The 14,073-nt window shown below is 40.4% G+C and overlaps 1 protein-coding gene across 1 annotated transcript in view; it reads left to right on the top strand.

The window, feature by feature from the left end:
- The window catches only part of LOC311101057 (ATP-citrate synthase-like), a 97,985-nt gene that overhangs the window by 64,739 nt on the left and 19,173 nt on the right, over window positions 1–14,073 (top strand). Inside the window, exons 16-19 of the mRNA XM_084142093.1 lie at window positions 1,116–1,220; window positions 1,384–1,580; window positions 1,965–2,046; window positions 5,502–5,612. Of these exons, the coding sequence (XP_083998219.1) occupies window positions 1,116–1,220; window positions 1,384–1,580; window positions 1,965–2,046; window positions 5,502–5,612 (495 nt within the window). The remainder of the gene's footprint in view (window positions 1–1,115; window positions 1,221–1,383; window positions 1,581–1,964; window positions 2,047–5,501; window positions 5,613–14,073) is intronic.

Raw genomic sequence — 14,073 nt, forward strand, 5'->3', positions numbered from 1 at the left:
GTGTTTCTTGGCCCAAGCAAGTCTCTTCTTCTTATTGGTGTCCTTTAGTAGTGGTTTATTTGCAGCAATTTGACCATGAAGGCCTGATTCACACAATCTCCTCTGAACAGTTGATGTTGAGATGTGTCTGTTACTTGAACTCTGTGAAGCATTTATTTGGGCTGCAATTTCTGAGGCTGGTAACTCTGGGTCTTCCATTCCTGTGGCGGTCCTCATGAGTCAGTTTCATCATAGCGCTTGATAGTTTTTGCGACTGCACTTGAAGAAACTTTCAAAGTTCTTGACATTTTCTGTTTTGATTGACCTTCATGTCTTAAAGTAATGATGGACTGTCGTTCCTCTTTGCTTATTTGAGCTGTTCTTGCCATAATATGGACTTGGTCTTTTACCAAATAGGGTTTTCTTCTGTATACTCCCCCTACCTTGTCACAACACAACTGATTGGCTCAAACGCATTAAGAAGGAAATACATTCCTCAAATTAACTTTTAAGAAGGCACACCTGTTAATTGAAATGCATTCCAGGTGACTACCTCATGAAGCTGGTTGAGAGAATGCCAAGAGTGTGCAAAGCTGTCATTAAGGCGAAGGGTGGCTATTTGAAGAATCTCAAATATAAAATATATTTTGGTTTGTTCAACACTTTTTTTTTGGTTACTACATGATTCCATATGTTATTTCATAGTTTTGATGTCTTCACTATTATTCTACAATGTAAAAATAAAGAAAACCCCTTGAATGAGTAGGTGTGTCCAAACTTTTGACTGGTACTGTACATATGTGTATCGATGGCTCTTGTAGAAGCTAACGTAGGCTTGCACAGTGATATCACCTACTCTGACACAGGAAGTAACTGTCAACCTCCAACCATAACACCTGAGGTTTTCTAGTTTAGTGGTACTGACAGTTAACGTCGATTACGATGACTGGTGGTGAGTAAGGTTAATGTTAACAACACTAATTTGCTGTAATGGTTGCATAAATACTATTAGCAAAATAGAAAGCTGTTTAAGGCCATGGTCTTAGACCTAACAGTTATGTCCCTTATCATTCAAGGACATTTTGACTTTACTTGTTCGAATGCGCCTAATAAGGAATTTACTTTTGTGACTCCAGATCCACACCATCGCCATCATAGCTGAGGGTATCCCTGAAGCCCAGACCAGGAAGTTGATCAAGAGGGCCGATGAGAACGGCATCACAATCATCGGCCCAGCCACAGTAAGAACTTTGCTAATTAAGTGCAATATTGTAACCTAATATGGCTGCATGTTACTGTTAGTGAGCATTAACGTGTGTTTGTCATTGTGTCTCTCTGGTCTCTGAAGAGAGCATAACAACCCATGCCTACCCTCATCACTCCTCTGTGTGTTCCTCTAACCAGGTGGGAGGCATCAAACCCGGCTGTTTCAAGATCGGGAACACGGGCGGAATGCTGGACAACATTCTGGCCTCCAATCTGTACCGGCCGGGCAGCGTGGCCTACGTGTCCCGCTCAGGAGGCATGTCCAACGAGCTCAACAACATAGTCTCCCACACTACAGACGGCGTCTACGAGGGCGTGGCCATCGGAGGTGACCGGTGAGGAAGATTAGGAGGCGGAAGAGGAGATGTCAGAGGGCAAATGGCTAATTAGAGAATCCATTCCAAATAGGGATGAAGGGTTCCACTTTATTTCACTGGAGCTATCTTCCACGGCCTGTATTCTCAAAGCATCTCAGAGCAGGAGTGCTGGTCTAGGATATGTTTTTCCTTTAAAATGATAATAATTTAGCGGGGACCTGATCCTAGATCAGCACTCCTACTCTGAGACGTCAATAGAAGGCCAAGTTTTTACTTTAACGGTAAGGTTGTTGTTATTATGTACTCAAATAGTATAAAATGCTTGATAATAATCTATTAACTTCTACCTTGTTTCTTTAAAACAAGTTCCTCTACTAAAGCTCCATTTGCGTTGACCTGTAGGTATCCAGGCTCAACGTTCATGGACCACGTGCTCCGCTACCAGGACACTCCGGGGGTTAAGATGATCGTGATGCTAGGAGAGGTGAGTCTTTTTTATTGGCACTACAAATCTAATCAAATCAAATGTTAATGGTCACATGCGCCGAATACAACAGGTGCAGACATTACAGTGAAATGCTTACTTACAGCCCTTAACCAACAGTGCATTTATTTTTTTAAATAAAACAACAACAAAAAAAGTGTTGCGAAACAAAGAGCAGAAGTAAAATAAAATAACAGTAGGGAGGCTATATATATACAGGGGGGTACCGGTGCAGAGTCAATGTGCGGGGGCACCGGCTAGTTGAGATAGTTGAAGTAATATGTACATGTGGGTAGAGTTAAAGTGACTATGCATAAATAATTAAGAGTAGCAGCAGCGTAAAAAGGATGGGGTGGGGGGGCAGTGCAAATAGTCCGGGTAGCCATGATTAGCTGTTCAGGAGTCTTATGGCTTGGGGGTAGAAGCTGTTGAGAAGTCTTTTGGACCTAGACTTGGCACTCCGGTACCGCTTGCCGTGCGGTAGCAGGGAGAACAGTCTATGACTAGGGTGACTTGTTTTTACCAGCATTGCTTCTAATAGATGTATATTTGTATTATGTCTTACAAGTCCAGAACAGTCATTCTGATTCCCATGTAAAATAGCTTTTTGAGTGACTAAAATATCACCCATAATATTTTGGGGGAATGAAATGCTCAAAATTTGAGAAAAAGTACTCTTTCTCTCATGGCTAACTACCAGGAAGTTATAAAAGACAGGCTGAGTGGGTTGGGAGAGTATATTCATGAGCTTGCCTTGACTGACAGCTCTTTAAAAGGCCTATGTCAAGAAACGTGGATGCAGTGAGTAAAATGCAGACAGTAAAATCATCTCAAGCAAATTTGGTGATACACAAAGCAACTCAAACAACATTGAAATTGCATCAGTAACCAGGTTTCCATCCAACCTTTTAATGCGAGTAAAGTGCGTGTCGGAGAAAAACATGTCATGACAGGCCTGATGGAAACTTTCCAAATGTCAACAAAACCAAATACGCTAGACAAGGTCAAATGAGTTATGCGAGAAATGTCAGTGGAAAAGTTTGAATGCCAAATATTGATATAATAAGAATCATATCGAAGTAACCTTGGGAGTCACGCAATGACACGTTGTGTGGTCCTCCCACTACAACTCGTCGGGAAAGCATGCGGTTTATTAGGCTACAGATTATGATGAATTTCAAAGAGAGGTGAAAGTGCAAGGTGATGAGCTTGATGCTCATTTCCAATAAATATTGAGGGTCTTATTCTGGTAACAAGATCATCGATGCTTGGCTGCCGTTTGACAAAATAATCTCGCTCTTTTGTTCAGCATAATCTCATGTAGGCTATACCGGCACTGTATCTGCAAGCTGTTGTCTAGAGCGCACGTGCCAATACCAGAGTGAGCACACTCGCTTATATAACGCAATAGTTTTTTGTGAGAAAACCATCAGTAGAGTTGAAAATGCGATGGAAACCCGTTTAAGTTGTATTTTTTATTTGGCACATGGGAATTTAACGGCAAAGGGTTTTATGTGCATTATGTGATCACGCGCAGCCTTTTATCCATAACTAGTCAATTTGATGGAAACACATCTCTGGTGGGAAAATGCACAATGTTGTTACAACCAGAATTCAAAATGGATGTAATGTATTTATTTTTTCTCATCCATCTACACACAATACCCCATAATGAGAAAGTGTACATTTTGGCAAATGTAATGAAAATGAAATGCAGAAATATCTTATTTACATAAGTATTCACACCCCTGGATCAATATTTGTAGAAGCACCTTTGGCAGCGATTAAAGCTATGAGTCTTTCTGGTTAAGTCTCTTAAGAGCTTTCCACGCCTGGATTGTGAAACATTATTCATTTCAAAAATCTTCAAACTGTGTCAAATTTGTTGTTGATCATTGCTAGACAACCATTTTCAGGTCTTGCCGTAGATTTAAGTCAAAACGGAAACTCGACCACTCAGGAACATTCACTGTCTTCTTGGTAAGCAACTCCAGTGTAGATTTGGCCTTGTATTTTAGCGTATTGTCCTGCTGAAAGGTGAATTAATCTGCCAGTGTCTGGTGGAAAACAGACTGAACCAGGTTTCCCTCTATGATTTTGCCTGTGCTTAGCTCATTCAGTTAATTTTTTATCCAGAAAAACTCCCCAGTCCTTAACGATTTACAAGCATACCCATAACATGATGCAACCACCACTATCCTTGAAAATATGGAGAGTGGTACTCAGTAATGTGTTGTATTTGATTTGCCCCAAACATAACACGTTGTATTCAGGGCAATGAGTTAGTTAATTGCTTTGCCACATTTTTATAAATATTACTTTAGTGACTTGTTGTACAGACATCCTTCGTTTTACTCTTTCAATTAGGTTAGTAGTGTGGAGTAACTACAATGTTCTTGATCCATCCTCAGTTTTCTCCTATCACAGCCATTAAACTCTAACTGTTTTAAAGTCACCATTGGCCTCATGGTGAAATCCTTCCTCTCCGGCAACTTGAGTTAGGAAGGACGCCTGTATCTTTGTAGTGACTGGGTGTATTGATACACCATCTAAAGTGTAATTAATAACTTCACCATGCTCAAAGGGATATTCAATGTCTGCTTTTAATTTTTTTTACCCATCTACCAATAAGTGCACTTCTTTGCGAGGCATTGGAAAACCTCCCTGGTCATTATTGTTGAATCTGTGTTTGAAATTCACTGCTCAAATGAGGGACCTTATGAGCCATGCAACTTATGTGACTTGTTAAGCACAATTTTACTCCTGAACTTATTTAGGCTTGCCATAGCAAAGGGGTTGAATACTTATTGACTCAAGACATTTTTCATTTTTTATTAATTTGTAAAAATTTTGAAAAACATAATTCCACTTTGACATTATGGGGTATTGGTTGTAGGCCAGTGACAAAAAAAAATCTATTTAATCTATCTTAAATTCAGGCTGTATAACAACAAATGTGGAAAAAGTCAAGGGGTATAAATACTTTCTGAAGGCATTGTATATAAACCACGCCCCTCTGCAAACACGCCTTCTCCAATGTTGGTTACAAAGCGGAACTTATTTAAATTAGGTAAAATAATATCATGTTACCATTGGTGTATTAAAATGACTTAGTGAAGTCACCCTATTCCCTTAATCCAAGTGTTTGACATGGGGTAGGGGACCAATATCTTTATGATCAAACTTTATCAATGTTGAAGCAACAGTCAGTTTTCATATTTTGGTCATCATACTTTGATATGGTTTCATACAAATATCATCCAATTTCATGAAACATGATTTACAATGTGTATATTTATATTTTACATGTATTTATATTAGATTTCTCTGAACTAATATTTATATTGGATTTCTATTAGATTTGGTAAATTATCCTATAGATTTCTATTTACAAAATATCCAAAATTAACATCTCTCCTCTCCTATCTCTTTTCTCTCTCCCTTTCCTTGTGTAGGTCGGAGGCACAGAAGAGTATAAGATCTGTCAAGGCATCAAGGAGGGCAGGATAACCAAGCCGGTGGTGTGCTGGTGTATAGGAACCTGTGCCACCATGTTCTCCTCGGAGGTCAGTGGGCCGTTTTTTGGTTTGGTAACGTGTCTAGGGAGAACTTATCAGGGATGTAAACGAGCCACTTTTCAGCGATATTCACAATTTTGATCTGAAAATAGATCATCTTGTAGATCTGTGAAAAAAGAAAAAGTTTTGTGGGAGGGGGGTGGGGTCTGACGAAAGTGCGCAGACGTAGAATGTATCTCCCATTGAGCAATGAGTGCGTCATCCAATATCACGCGTGACAGTTGTGAGCAGCCAGCCGCATACCCTAACCAGCAATTAGCCTAGCCTACTGAGGTTTAAAAATGTTATTTAGCCGTAATGGGGAGCTGGGGTGTGCAGTGATGGGGTTTCTGTTGTTAAATGTGTTTAATTATTGGAGCGGCTCGCAACGCGAGCGAAGTGGATACATAGATATCTTTTCATTGCGTCTGTAAGAACAAGCAGGCCAGTCTGACTTCGCTGTCACGTAACCTATGAGTGCCATTGCCATAGAGGAAAAACTGAGCACAATGACAGTCATCCTTGCTCCTTTACATAAATGAAAACCACGAGTTTCTCGCCCAAACCCCATTCTACCATGAATTGGCGTACATGTTATATAATTTTATAAACCATTTTGCGGACCGTTTTAAACTACTCGTTGGCCACAAGTTTTTGGTTTGATAAAAAAATACCTTGTTTAGTCATGTTACCTGGCTATCTAGCTAACAACATGGTACCCAACAAATATGATGGTTAAACGTTTTCAGTGTTATATTTTTATATATATTTTTAAATAAGATCATCTTTGAGAACTAACAATCACCAAAATAAAAACTAGACAGTCAGGGAAAATATAAAATGTTTCAAATGTCATGCCATGGGGCCCCCATTGATTTTGTTATGAGTCAATCAGATGGTATAAGATCACTGCATAAGCCATGACTAAATGTGACCGACCGGCTCGATTCGGTCTTATGTCGCAACATTTGAAATTGTGTTTTTTACATTGGATAAAAGTAAAGACTCAGAGCTAGAAAATTGTATATCATACACTACAGTTGAGGAATAATGGAAAAGTAATTCTGCTTTGAAAGTTGATTCAGCATCGTTCACACCCTCTTAAGCTACCAAATATTTCAATACTAAAGGCTGGTTTATACTACGTGTGTATTCGTACATTTAATCTGGAGTGCCAGAGTGTGCTCAGAGCGTTGTCAGATTGTCCGTTTGTAAATTCAGAGCGTTTCGCTCTCGGAGCGTTCAGAGCGCACAGTAGGGTTGATCTGAGCGTTCTGACCTAACAGCAGCAGTCAATCACCCAAGCTAACATTGGCTAGCTTGCTAGCTACTTCCAGACACAAATGAGAGAGAGCTCACTGACCATTTTACTTCCCCTAGCAGAGCTGGTTAGGCTGTTATCCAGAGCGTTGGTGACTGCAACTGTGCTGCTGGCAACAATTTAATTACGCTTTTTTGCCAACGTTTACTGACACCGGCCATATTCAGCGGGTGTTGAGCGTTCGTAAATTCGTCAGTTATTCTGTGCGCTGGCACACTCAGACGAGAGTGCTCTGAAATCGGAGTAGATAGCCAGAGCGAATTTACGAACGCACCCTATGTCTATCGACAGTTGTCGCAGTGACATAATGAACATTCTATTGAAATGATTACTTGCATAGTGGAGTCTTTTGTTTAGACATGTAGCTAGCAAGCTAAACAATGAACCATAATCCCAACACATAATGTTACAACCCTGCATTAATCTGCAGGTAGCTAACCAACCAGGTTCAATGTTTGCTAGCTAACATTAGGCTATAACTAGCAATGCAAATGGCTCTGGGATACGAATAATATTACTACACAGATCATACACCTAACGTTAGCTAGCGAGCCAGCCAGCTATCGTTAGCTAGCTAACGGTACACTTTAACTTGAAATGAAAATGACTTTCTGACTAAATTAGAAACGTGTAATATCTGAAAATGTATCTAGCTAGACAATCTTACCCGTATACATGGATGGACGCTTCTCCCTCTCTGTCGCAGATGCCATGGTTGCCCCTAGTTTGAAGGTGTAATCCGGAGCCATCTGTGTTCTCTTTTCGACTCCGTCTCCGTATTTGCAATCAACATTTTCTCCATCTCCTTAGCTATCATACTCTAATTCCACTGATTTCAAAACTCGGTCCTCCAGAAAGTGGAGAGCAACACTTATGCAGTTCTACTAAGTGATATCTTTAAAAAAAAACGCATTAGAAAGGATTACGTACACATACTGACCAGCTCATGTTATAGACAGACGCTTGCTACATGGAAGACAATCCAAACTCATTATCTCAGCAAATTATGGCTAGCGGGAAGGTTGCTTTCTTTTTCCGTGGCTAAACCAACTAGGCTTGCAATTTAACAATTATATTCGTATTACAGATGGCATACAAGTTTGTTATTAAGGCACATGAAAGATTATGTTCCGGAAGGCATTTCTGCCAAATAATGCATTTTGTAAAAAAAATTGGTTTACGTTCAAATGGCTCTCCTGTGAAGTAGTGACGCGCGACATACGTCTAGTTTCCTGAAACAAGTCACAAATGTGTAGAATTGCAGGGCAGGAAGTTAGCTTTACAATGGCACATTTTCTCTCAGCCCCATGGCAAAATGTATAGAATTGCAGGAAATTAGCATTTAAAACAATAAAACCTTGTCTCTGCGGCCAAGAGGAGGACCTCTAAAATGTGCAGTCAGAGACCGCTCCATTGGCCAAAGGCACAGCCAATACCACTCGGTATCGTGAAAATAGAGAAATAATAGAAAAAAAAAACACGTAATAATAAAAGTAATATTAGATACACAATAGGTGTTTCTCAATATGCGTACTACCGTGCTCTACGCTCATTCTCCGAGTGCATTCTCCGAGGACGTTCTCTTGAGGACGTTCTTGTGAGGACGAGAGTGTGGAGAACGCATAAAACAATACATTTGAGAATCACTCGCACTCCCCCTACTGTATTACCTCACGCTGCATCTCCCTATTTACTGAACCTTCTTCCAACCAGGACCATGGTAACAATAGAGACGAAACAAGATATACACAAAGCAAACATTTTACATCATAATTATCAGCTAGATATATGTGAATTGTAGTACTCTAGCTAGCCAGCTAGTTAAACAGGCAAAAATGACCTAAACTAATGTTATGGAAGGTAGATGTCAATTCTTTGTGGGTAGCTAGCTAACAATTCTTTGTGGCTAGCTAGCTAGCCAGTTAGCCCTATTGACTTACTGTTATGATGATTTTCTCCTGTATCAAGTAATTCAGGATGCAAGAGAATAGTTAAACACTTACATGGAGAGTTGATTAAAAGTATTTAATATTGCGGTACCGGGTTCACATAGCAAACGGCCCGTGAGTGGCCCATTGCTATCTGAACTCACTGAACAAAGGAAATCTCTAAGCTTATATACTTGTTTGCAAGCTAATTCTATCCAACAGTTGCCAACCATTATTGAGTGTCACTCCTCACCACATATAGGATCACCCTAGATGGTATCGTGTTGCACCCTAGTCAGGATATTCCATCACGTACTCCTACGATTAGCACAAGTTGCCCCTCAGCTATCTTGGCCCGCATACCTTCTGGCACCCACCAGTGACAGAAATAAATTCATGGAATGTCCTCATCCTCCAAATCCTTATGCAGCTCTCAATTATCAAACATTAACTAATCCTGTATAAAATACGTAATATCACTTACTATGGACTTACCCATTCACTGAACCTTCTTCCAGCCAGGACAATGGCAATAGAGACTAAACAAGATATACACAAATCAAACTTTTTACTTCATAACTATCAGCTAGCTATATGTGAATTGTAATAATGTAGCTAAGCAGATAATTAACAGGCAAAAATGACCTAAAACCAATGTTATCCAAGGTAGATGTCAATTCTTCGTGACTATCTGGCTTGCTAACAGTAGTAGCTAGCCAGTTAGCCCTATTGACATATTATGGGCTCGTGATCAACGGTATGTTGGCAGGTAAACATGCCCTAACTAACACAGCATGTACAGTTGAAGTCGGAAGTTTAGATACACTTAGGTTGGAGTCATTAAAACTTGTTTTTCAACCTCTCCACACATTTCTTGTTAACAAACTATAGTTTTAGCAAGTCGGTTAGGACATCTACTTTGTGCATGACACAAGTAATTTTTCAACAATTGTTTACAGACAGATTATTTCACTTATAATTCAATGTATCACAATTCCAGTGGGTCAGAAGTTTGCATACACTAAGTTGACTGTGCCTTTAAACAGCTTGGAAAATTCCAGAAAATGATGTCATGGCTTTAGAAGCTTCTGATAGGCTAATTGACATCATTTGAGTCAATTGGAGGTGTACCTGTGGATGTATTTCAAGGCCTACCTTCAAACTCAGTGCATCTTTGCTTGACATCATGGGGAAATCTAAAGAAATCAGCCAAAATTGTAGACCTCCACAAGTCTGGTTCATCCTTGGGAGCAATTTCCAAACGCCTGAAGGTACCACGTTCATCTGTACAAACAATAGTACGCAAGTATAAACACCATGGGACCACGCAGCCGTCATACTGCTCAGGAAGGAGACGCATTCTGTCTCCTGGAGATGAATGTACTTTGGTGCGAAAAGTGCAAATTAATCCCAGAACATGCTGGAGGAGACAGGGACAAAAGTATCTATATCCACAGTAAAACGAGTCCTATATCGACATAACCTGAAAGGCCGCTCAGCAAGGAAGAAGCTACTGCTCCAAAACCGCCATAAAATAGCCAGACTACGGTTTGCAACTGCACATGGGGACAAAGATCGTACTTTTTGGAGACATGTCCTCTGTTCTGATTAAACAAAAATAGAATTGTTTGGCCATAATGACCATCGTTATGTTTGGAGGAAAAAGGGGAACGCTTGCAAGCCGAAGAACACCATCCCAACCGTGAAGCACGGGGGTGGCAGCATCATGCTGTGGGGGTGCTTTGCTGCAGGAGAGACTGGTGCACTTCACAAAATAGATGGCATCATGAGGAAGGAAAATTATGTGGATATATTGAAGCAACATCTCAAGACATCAGTCAGGAAGTTAAAGCTTGATCGCAAATGGGTCTTCCAAATGGACAATGACCCCAAGCATACTTCCAAAGTTGTGCCAAAATGGCTTAAGGACAACAAAGTCAAGGTATTGCAGTGGCCATCACAAAGCCCTGACCTCAATCCTATAGAACATTTGTGGGCAGAACTGAAAAAACGTGTGCGAGCAAGGAGGCCTACAAACCTGACTCAGTTACACCAGCTCTGCCAGGAAGAATGGGCCAAAATTCACCCAACTTATTGTGGGAAGCTTGTGGAAGGCTACCCGAAACGTTTGACCCAAGTTAAACAATTTCAAGGCAATGCTACCAAAAATACTAATTGAGTGTATGTAAACTTCTGACCCACTGGGAATGTGATGAAAGAAATAAAAGCTGAAATAAATCATTCTCTCTACTATTATTCTGACATTTCACATTCTTAAAATAAAGTGGTGATCCTAACTGACCTAAAACAGGGAATTTTTACAAGGATTAAATGTCAGGAATTGTGAAAAACTGAGTTTAAATGTATTTGACTAAGGTGTATGTAAACCTCCGACTTCAACTGTATTTATTAACGTATCAAGATGATAAAATATTGTAGTCAGGCAACATATGAGATGTGAATAGGCAACATTTCATTCAGAAGTCGGAGTGTATTTACTCTTGCTTCAGCTCAAATAATGGCCGCCATTGATTTCAAGAAATTTAGCATAATTTTTTACGTGGTTGCGTCATTTATTTGCATACTTTCCGTTGAAGCTTGCATCGATGCATGCTTAAAAATATGTACAAACTGAGTACGCATTTGAGAAGTGCCCTCCGTGCTTCGTTTCGCATACTTTGATTTGGACTCATACTCTGTCCCTTCCGTGCTCCAATTTGCGTGCACGGTAGTATGCATTTTGAGAGACACCCAATGAGTAACGATAACTTGGCTATATACAAGGGGTACCAGTACCGAGTTGATTTGCAGGGGTACCAGGTAATTGAGGTAGATATGTACATATAAGTAGGAATAGGGTACTAGGGATTTTTCCCAGTGAACTAAAACGTGCAAGGGTAATTCCTCTATATAAATTACGGAATATGCTGGATTATGGAAACTATCGGCCTGTCTCAATCCTGGGTATTTTATCGAAGGTCATGGGAAAGGTTATGTTCGTGCAGATTGACAGTTATATTTCCTTACATAACCTACTATATGAGCTCCAATCTAGCTTTTGGAAATACCATTCCACCGACACTTGCCTACTATATCTAGCTGACCATATCAGGAAGGAAGTAGATGGAGGGAAATGTTGTGGTATAGTTATGTTAGATCTTCAAAAGGCGTTTGATAAGGTGGATCATGAGATTATGTTAATCAAACTAAGAGCCATGGGTTTTAACAATTTAGCCATAAAATGGGTTAGCTCTTATCTGCAAGGAAGAAAACAGATGGTGGATGTGGATGGGACCCAGTCTAAACCCAAAACATTGAACTGGGGGGTACCCCAAGGGAGTGTGCTGGATCCACTTTTCTTTGTTGTATATAAATGATCTGAAATCTGCCTGTACATGTGACCTTTTCCTCTATGCAGATGATTATGCACTGTTGGTTTCCCACAAAGACAGAAATGTGTTTGAGAAAGCCCTCAGTGCTGATCTTCTGAATGTCAGTAAATGGCTATATGTCAATAAGCGGTCACTCCACCTTGGAAAAACAGAGTCTATCTTGTACGGGTCCAAAGTGCAACTGACGAAATCCCCTAACTTTAAGGTGGTAGTAGGTGACATAGTAGTCACAGCAAAAGACTTAAACTGAATTATCTTGGATGTGTTCTAGATAACCATCTGACGGGAGAGAATGGCACAAAAAGTAAACTCCAAAGTGAACCATAAAATTTGGTTTCTGGCAAGAACCTCCACATTTATGCAGAAGAATTCAATGGTGGCATTAGCAGGGGCTCTTGTTCAGTGCAACTTCGACTATGCGTGCTCTTCCTGGTACAATAGTGCCCCAAGATAATTAAAAACACTGCAGACGTTTCAGAACAAATTTGTCAGGATTATTAACTTCCATCACATACTCGTCTTGACCATTCCCACTTTGAAAGCCTCAGATGGCTTAAAGTGGAGGAGAGAGTTTCCCAGATTAAATTGTCCAGGATAACCATAACTATTCCACTAGAAGGACTGAAACTGAAGTTGTTTATTTTAGATTTAATAGTGGTATGGGGAAAGAAACCTTTTTGTACTCCGCTGCCATTCTTTGGAAAGTCTTCCAAACAATTTGACATTCATCACCTCCATAGGCAGTTTAAAGTTCTCACTGAAAAAATTACTAAATAGTAGCATGTCTCAAAAGTGAGTCGTAAGACTACAGTACGTGGGTGAGAAGAAATACCTGGGATAGCATATGGTCTACCTTTTGGTGCCTATTGTGTATCATATTGTGATTTGTCTTGTGATTTGTCTTGTGACACTACATGACCAAAAGTACAGTGCATTCGGAAAGTGTTCAGACCCCTTGACTTTTTCCACATTTTGTTACGTTACAGCCTTATTCTAAAATTGATTAAATTGTTTGTTTCACTCATCAATCTACACACAATATCCCATAATGACAAAGCAAAAACAGGTTGTTAGAACATTTTGCTAATTTATAAAATAAAAAAACGGAAATATTACATTTACATAAGTATTCATACCCTTTACTCAGTACTTTTATTGAAGTACCTATTGGCCGCGATTACTGCCTCAAGTCTTCTTGGGTATGACGCTACAAACTTGGCACAACTGTATTTGGGAAGTTTCTCCCATTGTTCTCTGCAGATCCTCTCGAGCTCTTGTCAGGTTGGATGGGGAGCGTCGTTGCATAGCTATTTTCAGGTCTCTCCAGAGATGTAAGAGTGGTTCAAGTCCTGCACTGCCTGGGCCACTCAAGGACATTCAGAGTCTTGTCCCGAAGCCACTCCTGCGTTGTCTTGGCTGTGTGCTTAGGGTCGTTGTCCTGTTGGAAGGTGAACCTTCTCCCCAGTTTGAGGTCCTGAGTGCTCTGGAACAGGTTTTCATCAAGGATCTCTCTGTACATTGCTCCGTTCATCTTTCCCTCGAACCTGACTAGTCTCCCAGTCCCTGCCGCTGAAAAACATCCCCACAGCATGATGCTGCCACCACCATGCTTCACCATAGGGATGGTGCCAGGTTTCCTCCAGACGTGACGCTTGGCATTCAGGCCAAAGAGTTCAATCTTGGTTTCATCAGACCAGAGAATCTTGTTTCTCATGGTATGAGAGTCATTTAGGTGCCTTTTGGCAAACTCCAAGCGGGCTGTCATGTGCCTTTTACTGAAGAGTGGCTTGCGTCTGGCCAATCTAACATAAAGGCCTTATTGGTGAAGT

This window comes from Coregonus lavaretus, assembly GCF_964263955.1.
Source record: "Coregonus lavaretus genome assembly, chromosome: 25".
Classification (NCBI taxonomy): domain Eukaryota; kingdom Metazoa; phylum Chordata; class Actinopteri; order Salmoniformes; family Salmonidae; genus Coregonus; species Coregonus lavaretus.